General features: G+C 40.1%; 1 protein-coding gene across 2 annotated transcripts in view; it reads right to left on the bottom strand.

The window, feature by feature from the left end:
* The window catches only part of LRBA (LPS responsive beige-like anchor protein), a 1,038,582-nt gene that overhangs the window by 10,270 nt on the left and 1,004,284 nt on the right, over window positions 1–24,028 (bottom strand). For both annotated transcript variants that reach the window (XM_073604899.1, XM_073604906.1), the window contains 2 exons: window positions 11,295–11,396; window positions 10,986–11,182 (listed from right to left, as the gene is read on the bottom strand). In XM_073604899.1, the coding sequence (XP_073461000.1) occupies window positions 10,986–11,182; window positions 11,295–11,396 (299 nt within the window). The remainder of the gene's footprint in view (window positions 1–10,985; window positions 11,183–11,294; window positions 11,397–24,028) is intronic.

Here is a 24,028-nt window from a genome sequence, read left to right on the forward strand (position 1 = left end):
AAGAAATTAGATAGGCCGTCAGTACTTCAGGTGTGATCAATTTTCAGATATTTGCACCATAGCTTTTGGACTCTATAACTTTCACAAAGACCAAATAATATCCACCGATTTGGGTTAATTTTACCAAAGATATGTAGCGGTATAAATTTTGGCCAAAATATATGAAGAAAAATTACTAATTTGCAAAATATTATAACAGAAATGAAGAAAAATGTATTTTTTTTACAGATTTTTCGGTCTTTTTTCTTTTACGGCGCAAAAACTAAAGAACCCAGCGGTGATTAAATACCACCAAAAGAAAGCTCCATTTGTGTGAAAAAAAGGGCAAAAATTTCATATAGATACAGTGTTGCATGACTGAGTAATTGTCATTCAAAATGTGAGAGCACCAAAAGCTGAAAATTGGTCTGGTTAGGAGGGGGGTTTAAGTGCCCAGTTGTCAAGTGGTTAAATGCAAACATTTAAGTACTTAAGTACCTGACTTTGTTCAGCTATCAGCATCTTGCAATCCCTGTCTAGAAGAGCTCAGGCTGGCAGAAATTGAAGCAACACAAAGAACCAGTCAGTTGTGCTGCAGTGCTCATATGCAACAAGTAAAGTTCTGACAGGAGGAATAAGCAGAGTGACAGAGAAATGAGCCCATCGGTTTGCTGCATCTCCATTTACTGCCCAGTCATAAGCAAAAAGGACGACAGGACCTTTTAAATGTTACTTTATGCAGGAGAGGAAAAATAGGGTCTATGGCCCTGTCAGACGGGGCTGTGTAAACCTCAGAACTGGATGAACAAAAATACCAGTTGGAAGGTAAAACAGCTCTATTTTACAGCATGTTTTTAAGAGTAATTAGCAGTTTGCCTTGAGTTCAACTTCAAGGCAGGGTTCACGCTATCTTCAGCCGCGATCACAGCAGGGGTCCGTGCATCCCTGTTCCCTGTTACAGGGACGAATTAGGCCCGAATTTCTGCCTGAACTGAAAACGGAGCCAAAGACGCACAGGACCCTTGTGCAATCCACTCGGCGGCCACCCCGGAGATGTGTGAAAAGGCTTCATTGAGAGCCGGTCACAGTCTCCTGTCATGCAAATTAAATGTGGGGAAACCCACATCCAATGCACATCAGTGTGAACCCAGCCTAAAAGATTTTCACTATACACAATGGTATGTCAAGATCCCAGAATGTAACATGGGAACAAAACACACCAGTTACTACATACAAGCTGAGTTTTCAGTGTTTGGCCGATACCTCCTAAAGTTTCACCAAGCAGCATGAAATATAGGACAAAGTCCTACTAATAAATCTTGTAGAAGGGCATCGTGCTAGATAAAGCTAGATAAAGCAATGCATTTGTGCCACCAAACATATAACCCAGCATGAGAGAGAACACTGTAGCCTTTATGTAACAGAAATACAGGCGATATATATTACCTAAGCTAAATCAATACTCATTTTGCTCCCTTGTTTGCAGTGCTGAAATCTCCTGAGGCAATTTCGGAATTTCAGTTATTACCATGACAAATAATTATTTGTTACACTTAGAAAATTCATCTGAAGAAAATCCATTAACCTTCCAGCCACGGTTCACTACCATTTTATACTCCGAGTGCTTTATGAGAGGAATACTATAGTAAGCAAATTAAAGCCATTAATCTTTAACCCTTCTAGAACCCGAGAAGGTGATTCCTGAAATGTCTTCATTAGATTAAAGCCATCTATTCAGATTATCCAATTTGTCCATGTGTCCTGATAGGTCAACAGCTCCTCCTCTTGAAGCAGAACCTACTGTCCATTGCTTCGGGCAGAGAATACACGAGTCTACAGAAAGACTTATGAAGACATAAAGATGACAAAAAAAAGGCATTTCATAATGGATATGTTTATTTAACCAGTAGAAACGAGTTTGGGTAGTCACTTGTGGACCTAGCTTTGCCTGCTTTGTGACTAAACAAAATGGCTCACAATTCGCTTATCTCAAGATTATTAATAACTGCAAGGATGTAAGCGGAGGTAAAATGCTTTTATGAAGTTTAAAGGTGCTGTGCACCCATTCACATCACTCATTCTTATTTCTTCTCTCATTTCTATCTCTTTTGGCAAAGGAAACTCCCTGATGTAAATGTCTTTTCTGTTGCTAAAGACAAACCAAGGGTGTTACAAGATCATTTCTGGATTCCTAATGTATACATGCAAGCTACAGTAAGGGGGCACCAGCATACAGACTTAGGACAACCCTGAAATTATATTAGACCCATAACAAAAAATATAATATATAGCAGCTTATCAATTGTTAGATGTTGTGGCTGCATTTGTTTAGGCTTTTTTTCCCTCCATTGTCACCTGGTGATCTGACAAGTAACACACCTCCTGTATTGGAGTACAGTTACTCTGGATCAAGGAGAACATGGGGCACAGCAGCATAGTCAGTATTTTTATTTTTTGAATAAAGGTTTTACATGAATAAATAAAAGCTGACCATTGTAAGCAACCCCAGTGTTAAATGGTTTGGCTCATCCCAGTAATTGCTACATCTGCAGGAGAGCTTGTTCTTTTGAAAAGTAACAAGATCACTACGTGAAAATAAAAGATAGAAAGACTAAAAAATAAAACAAATGCAGCCATCACATCTAAGAATTGGTAAGCTAAAATATAATAAATGTTTGCTGTTGGGTTTAATACTGCTTTTATTCAGACTGCAGGAAGGTAGAGCTGAAATGATGTGCAGGCAGAACTTGCTACTAGTATAGCAAAAGGCAAACATTCAGCATGTGTTTACCTAACAAGGTCAATCCAAAACTGAAATACCTACTTTGTGTGGACTACTTCTTTAAAATGTATGTATAGCCAAAACCTCTCTAGAGTAGAGAAGCGTTACTCTCACTTTAATTTTCTTTTATAAATGCTTTATTTATGAATTCAGACTCTTGCATACACAATATAAAAAGATAACAGGTTAAAATGCAAGAGGTTGAATCTAGCTTTAGATATAGTAGATATAACCAAAGGAAATGAGTTAATAAATGTTCATGATCAAAAAAGATCGCTCAAATAGGTGCAGTCTAGAAAAGTGGTAACGTGTGATCCAGAAAGAGGGATTTTTTGAGGTTTGCACCCTATTGGGGAGATTTCCCTTCACTTCCTGTCCTGCAGACACAATGAAGTAAGAGGAGATATCTTAAAGTGAGGGGAATTTCCCATGTATCTTCATTGGAAAACTTGGAATTCAGCTTCAAGCAATTAAAATACACTGATGTCTAATCTGCCTGTAGTAGCTCTGTAGAACCTACTAATCTCTACACTTAAAGTGTACAAAAAAAAAGCATTTAAATATGTCAAAATCACATCAAAGTGTACTTTAGGTGATACATCCAAATAATAACTATAGGTGCTCACTATACTTTCCCTTACCAATACTGTAGAGGAAGGTAGACAAGGAAAATGTTTACACTACATCAGCTATTTGAGGTATGGGGATTTGTCTGGATTTAACATATAGTCTTTGTTTCAGATCCTTTAACCTCATTTTCAAAAAAAAAAAAAAAATATAAAAAAAAAATTTAGATTTTTTTTTCCATATCAGCACATTTCAACAATAAGTACATAAACTAGAAAAGTGACCTTTCTGGGAGAAAAAAAAAGTCTAATATGCAAAGCTGGTGAGTCAGTAAATCTCCAAGCAGACTGCATAACATCAAGTGACAGGGGGAGTAAAAGGGTGAAGATAAGAGAAAACTGAAGAAAGAAAATATATTCACAGACATCCTCAGAGGGAGAGCAAGCCAAATCTAACACAGGAAAGATAAGCTATATGGCTCACAGAAAATGATACCTACTAAGAACTACAAAAACAAGAGCGGAGATAGTGGGTTCAAGAACAGAATTATATGCCGACAAGGAAAGCAGATTCCCACTCCCTATCACTGTAAAGAATAAAAGTGGCGTATCCAATATGCAATATTAAAGACATTTTTAAAAATGTCTTTTAAACAAATCAACTCTACAAACATCTACTAATGATTGATCAAGAAATATAGCCTGAAACCTAAAGATGTACATAGTATGATGGACAGATTGCATGCATTATACAAATTGTTTTCCCCAAACTTTGTGTATGTGTATACTACAATACAGCCAGTTCAAGCCTAAAACTGGTGGAACAAGAGTATTTGATGACTGACCAAATCCAATTAGTCTTGTGATTGATCAGCTGTAGTTGTCTGCTTACACGTGTAGTGACTACTGATATTGTGAATGTAGCCTGATGTGGCCAAAACTGTCCTTACAGGATGACCGCCATCTCATGTCTATGGATTCCTGGGACCTTTTTCCACTTCTATGACAGCAAAAAGAATCCTTCTAAAAAGCTTACCATAGATGGCACAAATTTCATCAGATTCATGCTGAATCTGAAGAAATTGAGTCACAGGTAGCTCAACAAAAGTCAGGTGGAAAATTTTCAGCTGATTTGTGTTCACTTTTGAAGAAAAATAAAAAATAAATAAGTGCACATCTTTTTGCAAGTAAAAAAATGGTGCCATTTTTTTTCTTACTAGGAGCCTGGAAAGCATTGCCCCCATGATCAGCAGATCGCAGGTGCCATGCAGGACTTCTGCAGACTAAGCGTAAGCTATGTGCCAGTACCTCATATGGGCAGGCAGTCGCACACTGACAAGAAGACAATCAACTACCCTCGAGCGCTCAACAGTGCCCTGATAGTTCATTGAGAACTACAAGCCGACAGCCGCAAAGGCTGTCAGTAGTTGTAGTTCTCCCATTCCAATGAATGGCGTGGCCGAACAGGTTCACCCAAGTTCGGGGAGAAGATCCTTGGCTTGCTGTCACTAGAGGTAGCGGATCGGGGAGTGATTGCAGGAGTGGGAATATTTTACATGTTCCACCCTAAAAACGGGTGGGAACATGTATGATGTTCCCAAAGGTGAACTTATCCTTTAAGCCCGGGTTCACACCTATGCGAATTAGATGCGGCTTACACCGCATCTAATTCGCAGGACATTTTAAAATACATTCATATGAATGTATCTGGTTCACATATGTGCGTTGCATTCGCACTGCGCATTGCACAAAAAACGTGTGCGTTTTTTGGGCATTGCGGTGCGAACTACAAGCCTATTATCTCCTATGGGAACGCATCTGATTCGCAGATGCATTGCGTTCTGAACAAGGATTTTCTCTTTCTCCTCACTACACCTCCCCCTCTCCCCCCCCCCCCTCCCCCTCCCTCCCCCTCTCCCTGCTCTCTGATACTGAGCAAAAACGCAATGAATCCGTTGAACAGGAGATTGTTATCTCCCCAGTGAAACCTGAGCTTCAATTCGCACCGCACAAGTGTGAAACAGGGCTAAAAGATGCAGTTACTGTTTGGGTATTCAAGCAGCTGTGGGTGCTATGGTTAACTGAATAAATCAGTCAGCAGTGGAAATTCCTCCCTCCAAGCTGTTTAGGGAGGATGGGGGAATCAATTTTTTTTTTCTTGCTCAGCCCACAGAGGAGGATAAAGATGACCAACCCAAAGCAATGCCAGTTTTAAAACAACTTTTTTCACTTTGATAATACAGAGGTAAACTTAAAATAGTAGCCAGCATATAAGGGCATCTTAGATGTTATTTTTATGGCCAACTCTGTGTAATAATATTGGAATAAATAAACAAAATATACTCGACTTTTCTTTTTAACTGCTTCAGGACCAGCCACCAGTTATACTGCAGCAGGTCGGCTCCCCTGTGCGAGCTGTCATAGCTGTATGTCGGCTCTTTAAGATGCTTTAGCAGGCGTGCGCCCCCAGCGTGTCCCTGGAGCCGATGCACGTGCCCAGTGGGCACGATGACCACCGGGCACCCGCAATCACTTGTGGCAGAGTAAACACACAAATTCCGGTTCTCTCAGGGGAGTAGAGACAGATCGTGTGCTCCTACTAAGTAGGAACACCGATCACTCTCCTCCCCTAGTCAGTTCCATCCCCCCCGCACAAAAAAAGGACATCAATTTTGTTTGGGTATAATGTGGCACGACCGCGCAATTGTCAGACACAGTGCCGTACTGCAAAAAATGGCCTGGTCAGGAAGGAGGTAGATTTTTCCAGGGCTGAAGTGGTTAAGCTTCGTTCTTCTACCATCTGACCAATAATATTCAGGGCATAGCGGTGACCTTACTTTTGGGTCCAATCCACAATACTGCATGTAAAACTCTCACTGATTTAAAATGTAAAAAGATAACTGTTGGAATTATAAACTTAATAAAATTGGAATTTCAACCAGTAAATTTCATATCTTAGTGTACAGTATAGGACAGCAAATCAGACCGTGGCTTATATGCCACTACCCACGTCAGAATTTCCTTTTTTTTTTTTTAATCGTACAGTGCAATCGTAGAAAGACTTTGCCAGCCATTCTGTGCCCAGAGGAGCTTGTTTAGGCTGAGGAGAGTCCAGTGCTGTTAGGCAAAGGCTAGTACACACCGCATCATTAAGCAAGCTCACATTAAAAAACACATGACATGAAGCCTTAGCTTGTTCTTCATAAAATGCAGGAGGAGAAAATTCATCTGCTGGATCCTTTTCTGGGTCCACCTAACCTTCTTCCATATCATCCTCAAAAAGATTAGGAGGTTCAGAGTCAGAGTCAAACTCTTGCATAGATTCAGATGGTGGAGGGGCATAACAGCGGTTTGGTGCCCTGGAGGCCCAAAGTCATTGAAGGGCAGACCGTTTCCCAAAGAAATCAGAGATTGCTGTAGTGAAATCTGCCTTAGTCAAATAGGCTATCTGCTGCCTGCCCGAGAGGGAACTAGAGGAAAGGAGCTCTGTCAGGAGAACAGCTATCACTCTACTGGTTTTTCTCAGTGCTATCTAAAGTATAATTGCTATTAGGCCCTTTTTTCTCAGTTCTTTTGTACCTTGTCCTCACCATTGCTAAGTGAGGGGATTCCCTGTGAGGTACTCACTAAATAATGCAGAATGAGAGGGTATTAGCATGTCCGGGAAGGGAGTTGTGACAACCCAGACATTGCCTGATGTCCTGTGGTTGTGTCTCTGGAATAGCAGGCAGCTAGAAGACCAGCAGACATTCCTTTTGCATTCAAGTGCATCAGAACCTCAAGCAGGTGTGTTCCAGGATCACAAGAACACCTATAAAAAGGGACAGGAGGGATTGATGTACTAAGTAGGTGGGTTGTGCTTCCTGTATGTGTCTGTATACTATTTTAATTTTTACAGAAGTGTACAGACGAAGGTTACCTTGGCAAGATGACATACCAAAAGCTTGCAGTTTCACAAAGAAGACAGAAATGAAAAACAAAAGTATATAAAAAAAATACTAATCTTACGGTCCCTATTAATATCACTATATTGTACACAAATGAGACTTATGTATATGCTTAAGTTAATAACTAACAGGAGTGTTACTCATACCAACTCTGCCATATTGCAGTAGACAAGGAAGAAAATTGTGGATTGCTATAGGCAATACAGAACAAATAAGGCAATCCCCCTCACATAGACTATTGCTAAATTAGGTGCTTCAAGGCATGCCAAATAACGTTAATGCATCTTAGTGCTGCAAAATGAAGTGAAGCTGTTTAAAAAGCACAAGGAACCATTTGTATCATTCTAAGCAACCAAAAGAGCTTACAGCCTTATATTCCTAATATAGTGATATACACACACACACACACACACACAAACAGGGCCAATATCCAATTAGCTCTGCAGTATGTTTTAGGGTGGAATAAGAAACTATACAACAAAAAACAAAAAAACCCCAAGGTCTCCAGTGCTACCAGGCCATGTTTTGAACTAAAACTAATTTTTGACATTATACTTTCTCCCAATCCATGCCTCAATAAAAAAAAGCACAAAACAAAATTAATTTGAGGAAGTAAAATCAATAGCTGTGACAGGCAATGGTGGAATACAGAACAAATATAGCTACATTTATGATCTAGAACACCTATGTTGCTCTTCTCATTGATTTAAACAGAAACAAAGAAAACACTTCTATCCAGTAGATTATGGCATGTAAGCAGCTACTGTGCCCTTTCCAATCTCCAGACAAAGCAAATAATTGGTTCCCTTGGGTTGCCAGAGCTAGTGTCTTTGCCTCAGGTAACAGCTCGGTTTTAGGAGTGGATTTCCTTTCCATCCAAGTTATTAATTTTGACATCTAAACATTGCATGGTAGATGTGCTTTGACGTGCTTTTGGCTGGGGCTCTGGTGGGCAACACAGCATTTAAAACAAAAACAGGTGTATAACGTTGATTAGGCTCTGAGTATCCCCAGGCAGTCTGGAGGTCTCTTGGTAGTTTTCATGTGCAGGCTACAAGAAAGTAAATTAGAATTCTGTCCCGTGTCTGATGATTGTAAATTGTTACTTTTGTCGACATCCTGTGGGCTTAGGCTTACCATGACACATGAAACACAACCTGTTTAACTCCCTTCATTCAGTCAATGGCAGTCGGACTTGACCTTAGGTTTCCTTGGCTTCACCTCTAGCACCCTCCCCCCTTCCTATTACTTGAGAAGCAAGCAGTGAAAACATCAGTCTGCCACAGTCATGGGCAGGTACTGCACATTGTGGGGGGAGTGGGACTTTAATCACACAGATGCCACTTGCCTGCCAGCATGATAAAGTGCAGAAGCAGATAGGGAAAAGGGGTTGTGGATTGTTTAACTCTATAACCCAACAGGGACTGCTTTGAAAAAAGGGGAAAAAAAAACATGTGGCTGAGGTACACATGTGTTTGCCTGGACTGCGAACTTCCCCAGCCTCAGGCAACAAACTTCAGCTCCCAGTATAGTCTGAAACACTACAGAAACTGTTTTAGCTAGCAAGGGATTTTAAGATATTTTACAAATTTATTAGCTTGGCTGACAACATAATAACAACTGAAACTGACAGATTATGAATGTTATTATAACAAAGGGTGAAAAAACTAAAGAAAAAAAACAATGATACATTCTTCAGGGATGATGGTTTTAATGACGGTGATCATCAAATCTTTCTGGAAACAGTTTAGAAAGGGAAGTCTGATCAGTGTAACCTGTACTATGTAGCACAATAGTACTTTGCCAAAACACGTGTGAATGACATCGGCTTTATTAGACACATGAGGCAAAGTATTTTAGCCTGTTATTTCAACAAGATGTTTTTTTCCAAGCAAGTGTTTTGTTTTATGTTAAAGTAACATATTACAATCAATGCAAAATCTCCTCACACAATATAAAAATTAAACACTTTAAAAAAAGATTGTTTCCCCACAATATCAATCTCCATACGGAAGGCAACTCAGGTGCACCATCTCTTTAAATACATATTTTGGCATACAGAGTCAGTGAAAAGTGTATCATATAATTAAAGTGCATGTGCAAAAGTGCAAAGAAGTCCATCCATATATGTAATAAAAGAACACAAATAAAGCCCAAATTAAATATGCATTCCATGCAAAAAAAAAATGTCCCGAAGAGTGAGAATTCCTGGAACTGGTGCAAACACAGACAGTCACAGGAAGAGAAAGGAAGGTGTCTCAGAGCTGCTCTACCAAAAGGATCAACACGTTCCTCACCTCTCTCTGGTAATGAGTGTGTTGATCCTTTTGGTGGAGCAGCTTTGAGGCACCTTCCTTTTTCTTTCTGTGACACTCTGTGTTTGCACCAGTTCCAAGAATTATTGCTCTTTGGGACAATTTATTTTGCACGGATTGCATATTTTGTTTGGACTTTATTTGTGTTCTTTTACTACATGTATGGATGGACTTTTTTGCACTTTTATTGCACACGCACTTTATGTGATGCACCTTTCACTGATTACACATGCCATAAAAGTATTTAAAGAACTCATGCACTTGAGTTGCCTTACCTTATGGAGATCTGAAAAGAACTATCAGAAATAGTCTTCACTGCCCACTAGCAACCAATTCCTTTCCAAAGTTTATTGTCCAAGTGTCTTTTTTTAATACAGGTTTTGATCGAATTGACCTTTGTTAGGTAACATAGACTGAGTCTATTCTTCCCATCACAGGAGAACATATTCTGCACTGATTACAAAGCAGAGCTACAGAGATACAGGTTGGGACTATCTGGGCAAACATCACGACAGAGGCATTTTCCTGAAAGAAGTTTTATCGCTCAGCTCTAAACTTCAACAGGTATTTTTTGCATTTATCGAATATAAAAAAACACTTTTACTCAAATAAATAACACACCAAATGGTAGCAAATAAGATAAATTCATTGTTAAGGTTTACTTAAACTTCAAAGGAAAAGGACAGTCCCTTTGGAGCAGGACTGGAGCAAACTACACAGACAAAACACATTAACAACAACCCTTGAAGTATGAGGTGATATGAGGGCTATAGCTGCTTAGACCAGCGGGAAGACATTTCTGAGTGGATTACTTAAAAACGAATAATGGGGTTATGAAAAAAAAAAAAAACCCATCTATACTTACCTCTATGCTGCAGCTGTCCAACGTTGGCTTAAAGATCAAGAATTGAACAATCACATGACCGCTGATCACTCAGTGGTTGGGCTGCTGAAAGTGGAGCCGGAGCAGTGTGGAGAGTCACCGCTCTCCACACTGCCCCTCCAGCACTCACTTGAACACTGGGCTGGGGTGGTGCTGAGCACAGCTTGCTCCGGCTCTCAGCCGTGTGCTCAGAGGTGGAGACAGCTGTCGATCAAGCAGCCAAGTGGATCCTGACAATACTGTCGGGATCCTTCCAGAGTCTGGAGCAGCTCTGCCTCGTCCGCTGATAATAGACAATATTCCACTATCAGCTGACCCTGGATCACAGAAGAACAAAAGTAACTGTACTCTTGTGACCCACAAGAGAATTATGGCCAAAAAAGCTAACTTTCGTACAGTGTCAGAGTTAAAATTTCTAACAATTCAGAAGCAACATGATCTTCATGACAAAGCACAGGAGAAGAAAATGATAAAGGTAGGAGAAGAAAATGATAAAGGTAGGAGAATTCATACCCGTGTATTGTCGTCTATCTCCATGGTGGCCTGAAGTTTCCCATTTACACTGAACACACAGAAAAGGCCTCGTTCATAGTATATAACACAATGCCCTTCTCTTGAGGCCTGGATAACTTTTGGTCGGATACAGTTTTCTGGAGCCTCTAGTGTTCTCAGAAGGTCTCCATTCATAGAATGTATCAGACATGGACCTTCTGAAACATAAGATAATAAAGGAATCAGTACAATGTTCTCACATGAATGCTACATAATTTCACCTTAAACATACTCTCAGCCTTCAAAAAATACAAATAAAAAAAAAGTTACCTTTGGAGCCACTGATCACTAAGCCAAGTTCTGCACAAACTGTAGCACAGGTGATTTCACAGTCATGGCCAGTCAGGATTGCTCGAGGAGTAGCAAATTCATCTGTAAAAATAAAGGCAGAGAAATGTAGACAGAACTGCAATGGTGTCATCCTGCAACCAACACATATTACAATGGGTGTTCTTATTGGTGGTATTCCTGAAACGTTAATTTAAAAATTTCAGTTTAAAAAAGACTGACCCATTTAAAGGTTAATTTCAACAGAAATAGTCAGTTTTTTTTCCAAACCTGTGCCTTTTTTGAAGTAAACTTTTGTGAGATTTAAATGCCCACCCTAATACCTGCAAATATCCCACAATGTAGCACTTGGTATCTGAGTGGCAATTGTCAGGCACCAGTGCTATAATGTAGGGAGGGAAAAGTCCTTAGCAATAACTACCAAAGCAACCTAAAAAATTTACACTGGGGCTTCTTCTGTGAGTGAACGGAAAACTGAGGGTGCGTTGGAAAGATAAAAATAAGCAGCTGTTGGAGGGGGACACTTTCCTTGGAATGCACTACAGGTTTTAAGTATCTACAGCGGATACAGCCATCACCATCTGAAAAAAAAAAAAAATCAGGGCATGCTAACACCACAAGCTACGGATTACCATAAAACAAAACCCCATAAGAATTGACCTGTGTTTAGCATGCAACAGCCACAAACTAAGACATATCATCATATTTTCTTTGTGGCTGTTGCATACTACAAATAGGACAAATCCATTGCTTTCTTTCTATTGTTTTCAAGTTAAAGTTAAAGTATCATCAATCTAAATACCTTTCTAGAGGAAGCTGCCATTGTCTGACAAACAAGCTGCAGGCCAATTCCATGGAAGTCATGCACCTGTTTAGCATCACTTTGAAGGAGCTGACCCACCTTGGAACTTGTATACATAATGATAGTAAGACAATAACAGTTCCCAGCAATCAAATATTCTGCTAAACAACAGATTACCTTTAATAAATGAATGAAAGTAGAATCAACACAACGGGTAACTTCCAGTGTGCTAAACATGGTGTACTCAAGGGTGCTGCATAAAATGCTGGGCACAAGTTAAATTTTATTCAAAAATATTCATCTTTGGAACTTTTATTCTATTTTCTAATGGTGAGTGGGGTGAAATTAATTTACTTTTCACCCACAGTGCTGAGAAAATTCAGAGTAGTAGGATGAAATTTTTTTTCAAATAAACCAAAATGTTGTGAATGTGGTTTTCATTCAAGAAAAAATGTACACAAAGGACTTTTGAAAGAAATTAGTTGACTCGATGGTATGAAAGTGTGTTCTAACAAAGAGTGTTTAGAATTTGTCTGAATGAAAATCTAAATGCATAGGACTAGATTACTAGATTTAGGCTTGGGACAAGTTAAGGTGAACACACAAGATGCAAATTTTTCTTTTTTTTTTTTTTTTTTAACCTAATGGCAACAATATCTACATTTAAAAAAGGGCAATAAGTAAAAGAGGTTATACAGAGAAGGAGGCCCTCACTTGATATAAGCAATTGTATGGCAGTGTCAGTGAATGGCATGTAAAAACACTTACATTTAAGAAAATGGTGTCTATGTACAGTATCTCACAAATGTGAGTACACCCCTCACATTTTTGTAAATATTTTATTATATCTTTTCTTGTGACAACACTGAAGAAATGACACTTTGCTAAAATGTAAATTAGTGAGTGTACAGCTTGTATAACAGTGTAAATTTGCTGTCCCTTCAAAATAACTCAACACAGCCATTAATGTCTAAACCTCTGGCAACAAAAGTGAGTACACCCCTAAGTGAAAATGTCCAAATTGGGCCCAATTAGCCATTTTCCCTCCCCGATGTCATGTGACTCGTTAGTATTACAAGGTCTCGGGTGTGAATGGGGAGCAGGTGTGTTAAATTTGGTGTTATTGCTCTCATACTGGTCACTGGAAGTTCAACATGGCACCCCATGGCAAAGAACTCTCCGAGGATCTGAAAAAAAGAACTGTGACTCTTTATAAAGATGGCCTAGGCTATAAGAAGATTGCCAAGACCCTGAAACTGAGCTGCAGCACGGTGGCCAAGACCATACAGCGGTTTAACAAGACAGGTTCCACTCAGAACAAGCCTCGCCATGGTCTACAAAAGAAGTTGAGTGCACGTGCTCAGCATCATATTCAGAGGTTGTCTTTGGGAAATAGACGTCTAAGTGCTGCCAGCATTGCTGCAGAGGTTGAAGGGGTGGGGGGGGGGGGGTCAGCCTGCCAGAGCTCAGACTATGTGCCGCACACTGCATCAAATTGGTCTGCATGGCTGTCGTCCCAAAAGGAAGCTTCCTCTAAAGATGATGTACAAGAAAGCCAGCAAACAGTTTGCTGAAGACAAACAGACTAAGGACATGGATTACTGAAACCATGTCCCGTGGTCTGATGAGATCAAGTATTTGGTTCAGATGGTGTCAAACCCGTGGCTCAGTCACCTGTTTTTCCCCTCCCCCCAGCAGTCCGCGTGAAAGAGCACTAATGGGAAACCACATAAGGACAATTTTATAAAACGGCACTTGTGGTCACCTGCAGTGAATGGTGAAACAGACAGATTCACTGCTTTAATTGTATACCCCTTAAAGTGCATGTATAACCAAAATTGTGTTTTAGTTTTGGAGAGTACTTTTTTGTTGTCTTAGTCATTGAGTACATTGTGCAAATTTTCTATCCCACAGATGCAACAGGAAGATAGTTAAAATCTCTGAAAGTGAGGGATTTTCCCTCTTAAAGTGTTACTAAACCCAAAACAGTCAAATCAGTCAGTATATGCAGTAATGCATGTTTTACTCATTGTGGAACCTAAGGGGTTAATGCTGGTATTTAGCAGGTTATATTTACTAAAATAATTGCATTTCCAGGTTCTGTGTACTGTGGGAGACCGGAAATAGTGAATGCAGGGTGCTGGGTTTAGTAACACTTTAAGACAGTTGTTTCTGGATCAAATGTCCTCACTGGAATATCCTCTAACTTCTTGTTCAAGGGAAACTGTATGCTTTTGGATTTACCCTCACTTCCTTTTTCGGCAAGACTAGTCATAAGTACAAATAAAGGAGTGAATCTCCGTAATGGGGACTCAGACAGCAATAGGAAAAAAAAAAAAACTTGACAGAAGGCCTAACCCCCTCCTACTATATCTAAAACAAAGAAAAATAACGAAAAATAAATAAATAGTAGGTTTTTTTTGCCTAGATATACTATTAGATTGTAAGCTCTCAAGAGCAGGGCACTACTAACCCTCTTGTATTGAATTGTAACTGAACAGTCTCGAGAGATCGAGAGATCGAGAGAGATCGAGAGAGAGAGAGAGAGATCGAGAGAGATCGAGAGAGAGATCGAGAGAGATCGAGAGAAATCGAGAGAGAGAGAGAGAGAGAGAGAGAGAGACAAACACTATATTACCAAATGTATTGGGACAGCTGCCTTTACAAGCACATGAACTTTAATGGCATCCCAGCCTTAGTCATTTGGCATGTCATTTTTTTTGGGGGGGGGGGAGCAGGTACCCTGTTTTTACAGGCACCCAACTCCCACTTCCTCCCCTGGCGCCAGAAGGAAGATCAACTCTCCCCTCTCCCTTCCTGCAATCTTCTGGGACATGTCACAGGTCCCAGAAGATTGCCCGGCCATTCACGATTCACGCATGCACAGTGCGCACCCGGCTGTGAAGCCACAGCTGGACACCCACAGTTAGAATGCCGGCGCCACAGAGAGGGGGGGAGAGGAGCAAGGCTTCCTGCGCCCACATCGCTGGACCATAGGACAGGTGAGTTTCTGATTTTTAAAAGTCAGCAGCTACACATTTTGTAGCTGCTGACTTTTAAACGGTTGAAACTCCGCTTCAAAGCTGCTCTGCTTCTGCACTAGAGCCATGATCTTAAGCACAATGATAAAGTAGATGAACCCTTGCCTATGACCACAGGGTTCCTGGGTCCAACTTTTGTCATGAGTAATATCCTACCATAACCCCAAAAAAAAAAAAAAAAAAAGGACAGATTTGCTTCCAACCGGATTTGCCTTTATGCTTATGTGCATGGAACAATGAGAACTCCATTTAGGCAAAACATTATATAACGGGATTTGTGTGATCTATAGGGAGGTGAATAATATGTGTAAAGTATACAAATGTAGAATAACGTTTAATGATTTATTTAATGGACAATAATTTATTGTATTTTGAATTTCACTAAGCAAAAGTTTTGTGTCTTCCCTAAAAATCTTTTTTGTAAGTGACCCAAAAGGACTAGAGTGAAGGAGCCATGCCATATTTAGCAGATAATACTCTTACAACTCTGCTAATATCCTGGAATTTACTAGTACAGACACCCCAACCAGCAGACTATATTTATGGTTGATTTGTGTGTTGTATGCAGCTACATGTAAGTGGCTTGTGAGACTAAAAGGGAGGGGAGAGCAGCATAATGAGGGTGAGGGGTAACAGCCACCACAGACAGACAGCTAAGAACTCAAATAATGTTTTGCACATGTTTTTTTCTTTTCATGTTGAAAAACCTGGAAGAGGAAGGAGGGAGGGAGACCATTTTTTGAAATTATACTGTCGGCATGTGAGTAGTTTAAAAAGATCAAGAGGTTCTTTATCTTGACTATGCTACAAATGTGCGACATTCTAATTGAAAAAGACATCTCTCTTTTGTACACAGAAACAACTCAGGATATCAACTTAAAAAAAAAAATGCTACTTTAGTTACCTGGTTGTCATTTGTTGCGAAAAAGGTCATGGAAGTCTTGAAAGCCTCACTGAGGCTCACGTGTACAATATATCACATTGTGAGTGAAGTGAGCATGGCAAAGAATAACCAACATAATAAATCACTACCATAACACATAAATTTATACTGAGCTTGTGTCCATACATACATGTGAGAGGGATCACCGGAAAGCATAACATGCACAAACTAAAATGAAAAATGTATGTTTTTTTTTTAAACAAATACTTCATGTCTATTTTTATTTGCAAGTAGTGCTATAGATAGAGGAAAAAGGTTGGAGCAGAAAAAAATACATTCATATGGGGGGGGGGGGCTTTTGCAATATTAAAATCAGTGGTTTGTAGGTAAGGTATTTAATTACTTTAAAATGTATATAGTACCAGTGTCATACAAGTTTATAAAAAATTATATTATTTATGTTAGTTTTAATGTATGGGCATTTTTGCATAACTATTTTTATATAGTAGTAGAAGACTAGGGAATGGTTCAAACCCCATCAGTTATGTATTTATTTTGTGCATCTGTGTCCCATTGGGTAGATTTCCCTTCACTTTTTAATCTGAAGAAAAATCGTGAAGTGCGTCAAATCACTGCAAACTGATGGAAATCCCAATCTTAGACAGTTAGCACTGTGACAAGTGTCTCAATGCCTGTTCTGGGGAGAACTGAAAATGTTTGCCATTTCTTCACTTTAAGGCCTCATGCACACAGGCTTCTGAAATAAAGAAGCCTCATCTGTGCCAGAATTTGGCAGAAAACTTACATTTTTTTCTGGCCACTGATATACACTTACACTCATATGCACATGTTATGCATGTCTATGCGCGTACATTCATTTTTTCTGTTTACAAGCTCCTCTCAGAACACCCCTTTGGTGGGTTTTTTCCTGCCTATAAATGCTCCTCTTCAAATACACCTGTAAAAGCCTATGTGTGCATGGCTACATAGGCTAACAAAGAGGTGCTTTTACAGGCAGGTTTTTGGTTTTAGCTGCACTAATGCATTGCCCTGCTGTGAATAATTTAAATGATGGCAGTCATAAAAACGTATACTAGGGTTTATATATTTATAGCAATTAGATAAAGATATATGAAGTTGTTGTAATAACTAAATATAACCAGCTTTTTAGGCCTTTTCAGCTCACTTACTGGATTGTGTTTTTATGTTCTTCCCCAGGTATCTGACACCCTAAGGCTTCATTCACACGTGTGGCCAGGGGACAGAATAAATCAGAGGATGAGCCTGGTTTTGGCCACCTTCCCCTCAGACCATCCACCTGAATACGGACATGCAACCGCTCACAGCTTTACGCATTTAATAACATGGCACTTTCATAGGGCCGGCACCACAACTGTGTGCAATGCACACGACTGTGCCACAGTAGTTTAGCATTCATACGGTTAAACTAGGCAACATATGACTTCCTGACTACCTGTCAAATACCCTCTGAAATGAGATCCACAGTGAATGGCCCTAAAGGCCCCTTTCACACTGGGGCAGTGGGGGCGTCGGCGGTAAAACAGCGTTATTTTTAGCGCTGTTTTACCGTCGTTTTTGCGGCTGTATTCGGCCGCTAGCGGTGGGGTTTTAACCCCCGCTGGCGGCCGAAAAAGGGTTAAATCCGCTCACATAGCGCGGCTATAGCCGCGGTATTGCCGCGCTGCCCCATTGATTTCAATGGGCAGGAGCGGTGAAGGAGCGGTGAATACACCGCTCCTTCACCGCTCCAAAGATGCGGCTTGCAGGAGTTTTTTTCTTCTCCTGCCAGCGCACCGCTTCAGTGTGAAAGCCCTCGGGCTTTCACACTGAACAAACAGCAGCGGCTGTTTTGGGTCGGTTTGCAGGCGGTATTTTTAGCGCAATAACGCCTGCAAACCGCCCCAGTGTGAAAGGGGTCTAAGAGTAGCAATTGTGTATTCTCAGTAATCTTCTAGATTGTAAGCTCCAACGAGCAGGGCCCTCTGATTACTCCTCTATTGAATTGTATTGCAACTGTACTGTCGTCCCTAAAGTTGTAAAGAGCTGTGCAAACTGTTGGCGCTATATAAATCCTGTATAATAATAATATAAAATGTTAGGTATAAGCTCTATGTAGAATGCACTGAATACTTTATATTGGCCTTTTCCTTCACATGCAATTTGTATTATATTTATTTGACTGTAAAGTATATCTAAAGGTGATTTTTTTTTAGTCTTGGATCTAGTAGGGAAGGGTTAAAAGACCTGTTTTTAAAGCTGAATTTACAGAAAAAAAAAATATTTCTGGACATTTTTCATATAAAAATAATTTACATATAATAATGGGTGTTCCATGTGTGGATTGTGCTGTGTTAGGTGAAACTAATAACTTGATTTGTCCCAGACTTCCCAAGCTGAAACTGACAGTTTCGGCTCTTCATCTTCCACTCCCTTTGTCCATTCGTAAAATGTCTTGTATTCTTGGAAAAGAAAACAAGGCAGTCTGTGAATGGGCAATGAGGAAACACCTTGTTTTCTGTGAAAAAAATTAAAAGATATTTTGTGATTGACTGAGGGGAGAGAAAGGTGGAGGGCAAGCAACCAACTATCATTCACTGTACTAGAGCCATACCTGTCAGTTTCAATGTTGGAAGTTTGGAACTTACATTAGTGTATGTGATGAATGAAACTAATAGTTTTAGCAAATGCAGCACATTTATTAATAAATGACAAATGTAAAAAAAAATGTCCCCCAAAAGTTCAGCTTTCTGTGTTACCATTGGGAAGATACATCTATATTTGTCCTGTCGACTTCTGTCATCAGGACTTAAATTGAGGAAAAAAAGACTTGCATAGAGTAAAAATCCTTCAGTACGTACATTTTTTTCTGTGACTAAATGACTAAGAGCAAATGTCACTCACTTTGGAGATATTTCTTTACACTTCCTGTTGTGCTTACACAGACCATGAAATGAAGGAACATCTCTTGAAATGGACAAAGATGACAAAAAAAAGCCTTACAGGGGTATGTATACAACTACCTAAATAGATTTTCATTTATATAAGTTTGTGTAATATTTATGATTTTGTTCTTCATTATGTTTTACTATGGAGTTAGCTGATGTGGGTTTTTGTAATTCACATTTGCTACCAGAAAACAGCCAATGCCATTTTCAGCATTCAATGTCTCTTTAGAAACGAATTGTAAAACTAGAATTGATTTCTGCTGAAGTGCTTCATTTTGGACACAAAATAAAAGCATGTAGAAGCAGAGCTATGAAACTTGCATGGAGTACAGGTATATCAAGGCCTGGTTTTTAATGGAACCTAAGCTATGAAGCTTGCTGCAGTCCACTGATAGGAACCCCCTTTTGTTGTTAAAGAGTTCCTGTCACTAGACTATTCATTTCTGCAAAAACATTCCCATATTATATATGCACATTTACTGTATTATATGCATGGTATTTACCTGTAAAAGCCTTCTTTATGCAGACATCCAAAAACCCTAAATTGCACCACTGCCATCTTGAATGTGATGTCAGCAGCCCCAGAGTTGTCATTTAAAGGTCACTCTATGGCTTTAGTATTCCCCATAGCTCCACCTCCATCGGCTAAATAAAAGGTTATGTAGGGAATGAAATTGGAAGGTGGAGGGCAGATGTTGGGCCCACACAGACAGTAAGTAGACACTTCTATAAGTGGAGATGGCCATGCAAGGGAAATTACTCTCCTTGAATAGTTGAACTTTCAAGCAAATTCAAGAGCACAGTGCAAGTGAATAGGAAGAAAATAAAGCATTAAAAATGTAATTTTTCTGTGTTTACCTGCAATTTTTAAGTTGCTGACAGGGTCTCTTTAAATTTGAATTATCAGAACCCTTACCCATGCAGTGAAATGAAAGGCGAAATCTAAGTCTGACGGGAATGATATCACCATCCTGCAGTAGTGACAATTCTACTTATAGGCGAATGCGATTACAACACTAGGGCCACGGTAAAGGTACGATATAAGTAACACTGCTTTAATTAATAACATTTTTAGCAAACTATTATAAGCTGTTACTTGTAAAAGTTGATAACTGAACACCTTTCAATTTCTAACCTCACTAGTCAAAGCTGACTTGGCTAAGAAGAATTGCATAACACTGATGTTCTATGTGTATGTCCCCAATAGTACAGAGGCTGCCCGCCACCACAAGCATCAGTCCACATACTACGCTCCAATAACTCAGTGTATGGGCCGTCTTTTTGATATTCTATTGCCTGAAGAGCTTTAAACAGGAGAGGCGTAAGAGCATGGGATGCTCCAAAATGGATTTAGTGAATAGCTATGAGAGGACAATCTTTTCCTTACGTTATCTGTGCTCACTGAACAGTCTAAGGCCTCACAGCTGTAAATAATGAAGCAAGTTCCTTTGGCAACTGGTTACCTTGCGTCACTGCACAACTAACGGTACCCAGTATGATTTCCAGAACACTGCACAGTAACAGGGAACACATGCCTCTTGACTTACACTATAGGGTTATTTTGAGGACAGAGGAATGGCCAGTACTCTGAGGCACTTATACCTCAAAAAGCACACAACCACCAGTAATCAATTCAAGGCCTTTACTCACAAGTCCACCAGAATCCTGCCTCTTACCAGCTTCTTCTGGACACAGTCCAGGGAGGTAGACAATCCTCCTCCAGATCAGATCCCTTTTTGGTACTACAGCCAGCTTCTCAGGAGAACCATCCAGGCCCTCAGCCCTGACACCACTTAGGCCTAAAGAACAGCTACAGTCCATGGGCTGCCTCATGGCAGCAGCCCCTCAGGCTTTGGGACCCTCTTGAGGAGAAGGCACAATCTCTCTAGAGCAGACTATTTATCACCTCCCCAGCCACCTTCTGATCACTCCAGGGATAGGCCAGTCCATGATAAATATTCAGGCCATATGGTCACTTGAATCTCCCTCCCTATGTTCTGGAATCTTCTTCCAGAGGTAGGGGGAAGCAACTCAACTCCCAGCCTTTGAAACCTTGCACAGACTTGCACAGACTAGAACGAATTATCACTGCTCCCTTGATGCTAGGAGGGTGCTACATGAGAATTTTTAGGCAAGCCTAATTTTGACAGCATGTTTAAACCTGGAACCTCGAGCTAAGTGCAGTATATGGCAAAACTGATCAGCAGTTGTAACTTTTTTGGTATAAGAAATACATGAGAAAAATATTCCTAATAAAATAATTTTTCCATATCGGAGTTGATTTTCTAGCATACAGTAGAAAGAAGGACTACCCTAAATCAAACCGACAGTACGACATACTGCCACTTTAAATAAACGTACGTGTTAGTAGTGCATTCAGTGTAAAAGAAACATTTTGCCATTTCATATCAAAGCTTAGTGTTCACTGCCAAAACTGCACACCATAAAACATTATGTGCCACACTGAGCTAAAATAAAATAATACCTCTCACCATAAACACTCCAGCAGAATCAAGTCACATTAGGCACAGAACCGTGTAATTCAAGTTCTTAATTAAATGTGTATGTGACTTCATAAATTTCTCTGCAAGAATATTATTTATCCAGAAAAGACTGACGATATAAAATCCTGGGAGTGGAGGGACTGAGGGGAAAATAAAGCATTAAATTGTATGTAGGCACACAGCAGTGCTACACTACATAAGTTACTGCTCTAAAACCCACCTACAAAGAGAACACACATGGTAACGTATTCACCAGAATCAAAGTATAAATACATATTATATTTTTTTAAATGAGTTCCATTGAAAATGTATCAAAATATCTAAATTTCTTACAGGGGGGTAACATGTTTATTATAGGCCTCTTAAAGTGGGTTTAAACTTCTGAAATTAAAAATTAAAGCATATACATCTATACTGTGTACATGCCTCAATTCAAAGCATCTATTGTGAATCCTGTCTCTCCTTCTGTTTCTGATAATTAAAATGGTTCTAAAGGCTGGGTGTTTTTTTTTTTTATATATCTTAAAGTGGAGTTCCACCCAAAAGTGGAACTTCTGCTTTAGTTATTCCTTGCCCCCTGACATGCCACATTTGGCATGTCATTTTTTTTTGGGGGGGGAGGGGAGGGGGTGTGTGTACCTAGTTTAGAGTGAGACTTCCTGCCCACTTCCCCCTTCCTGCTCTTGGCCGCCTAGACTACTCCTCCTCTCCCCCTAGGTGGCTCCACCCACTCTGCAATCTTCTGGGACACGTCACAGGTCCCAGAAGATTGCCTGGCCACTAAAAACCTCTTGAAGCAATATCGGTAAGTTTTGTGACCAATACTTCAAAAAAAGTGAATATTGGCCACACAGATAAATTGGTCAACCCCTAAAAAAACACCCCACTAACTATTCCCCCTCCACCTAAACACTTACCTGAGCCTGTTAGGGATCCAGCGCTGTGCCCGGCTGCAGTCTTCTCTCCTCTCTTCCTCTTCTCACAGTAGCTCGGGTAGCAGCAGGAGCCATTGGCTCTCGCTGCTGTCAATCAAATGCTGTGAGAGATCGCGGGGCCAATCGGTGCTGTGTGCGTCTATGGAGTGCAGCTCCATAGACACACACAGCTCAGGTGCGAGCATGCACGTGTCCCCATAGCAGACTGCTTGCTTTGGGGGCACACAGGGAAGAGCCTGGCGTGCCGGCAGAGGACCAAAGAGAAGCTTCAGGGCCCCTCTGTGCAAAATCATTGCACAGAGCAGGTAAGTATAACACATTTTTTATTTGAATAAAAAAGAATCTGGACTTTACAATAACTTTAATCTCAATACTAAGCAATACCGGGAGACCCCCTCTCCTGCACACAGTAGGTGATTGATAGCCTTAGCTGTGCATGTGCAGACTGTGAAGATGGGGGTGTGTCCTTTCCTTCCACTCAGGTCTCAGATTACACTCCGCTCTGTGCTCTATGCTGTGCGACATCAGATCCCCACCCCGTCTTCTGGAGCTAAGAAATACCCTTTGATGTGTGAACTTTGAATAGCTGTAGAGAAGAAAGGGCTGTCAATAAACAGGTTCATCTCTGTGTATCACCTGAGGGTAGTCACTTCAGTGGGTATACGTAAGGGTTTACAGCCACTTTAATCACAAACAAATGATTTATATAAAATATACAGAGTTGATGTCTCCAGAAATAGATGCTAATCAAAGCAGCACCAGGTGAAGAAAAATCAAGCAGCCACACCAATAGAATCAATGCTGATCAACAGTGAAATGATGCAGCGCCAAGTAAATATGACAAAAGAAATATAGAAATTTTAAACATAAACAGCGTTCAATGCGCTGAACATGAAATATATAAATACACGCACACACACATACAGTTGTGCTCATAAGTTTACATACCCTTTCTTTCTTGCCCATTTTTCAGAGAATATGAATGATAACACAAAAACTTTTTTTACTCATGGTTAGTGTTTGGCTGAAGCCATTTATTATCAATCAACTGTGTTTACTCTTTTTGAATCATAATGGCAACAGAATGGCTACCCAAATGACTTTGATCAAAAGTTTACATACCCCAATTCTTAATACCGTGTATTGCCCCCTTTAATATCAGTGACAGCTTGAATTCTTTTATGGTATTTGTGGATAATGGTATCTTCTCAGATGGTAAAGCTGCCCATTCCTCTTGGCAAAAAAGCCTCCAGTTCCTGTAAATTCTTGGGCTGACTTGCATGAACTGCACATTTGAGATCTCCCCAGAGTAGCGCAATGATATTGAGGTCAGGAGACTAAGATGGCCACTCCAGAACCTTCACTTTATTCTGCTGTAGACAATGATGAGTCGACTTGGCCTTGTGTTTTGGATCATTGTCATGTTGGAATGTCCAAGTATGTCCCATGCACAGCTTCCTGGCTAATGAATGCAAATGTTCCTCCAGTATTTTTTTTATAACATACTGCATTAATCTTGCCATCAATTTTGACTAAATTTCCTGTGCCTTTGTAGCTCACACATCCCCAAAATATCAGCGATCCA

This window comes from Aquarana catesbeiana, linkage group LG01 (assembly GCF_042186555.1).
Source record: "Aquarana catesbeiana isolate 2022-GZ linkage group LG01, ASM4218655v1, whole genome shotgun sequence".
In the NCBI taxonomy this organism is placed as follows: Eukaryota; Metazoa; Chordata; class Amphibia; order Anura; family Ranidae; genus Aquarana; species Aquarana catesbeiana.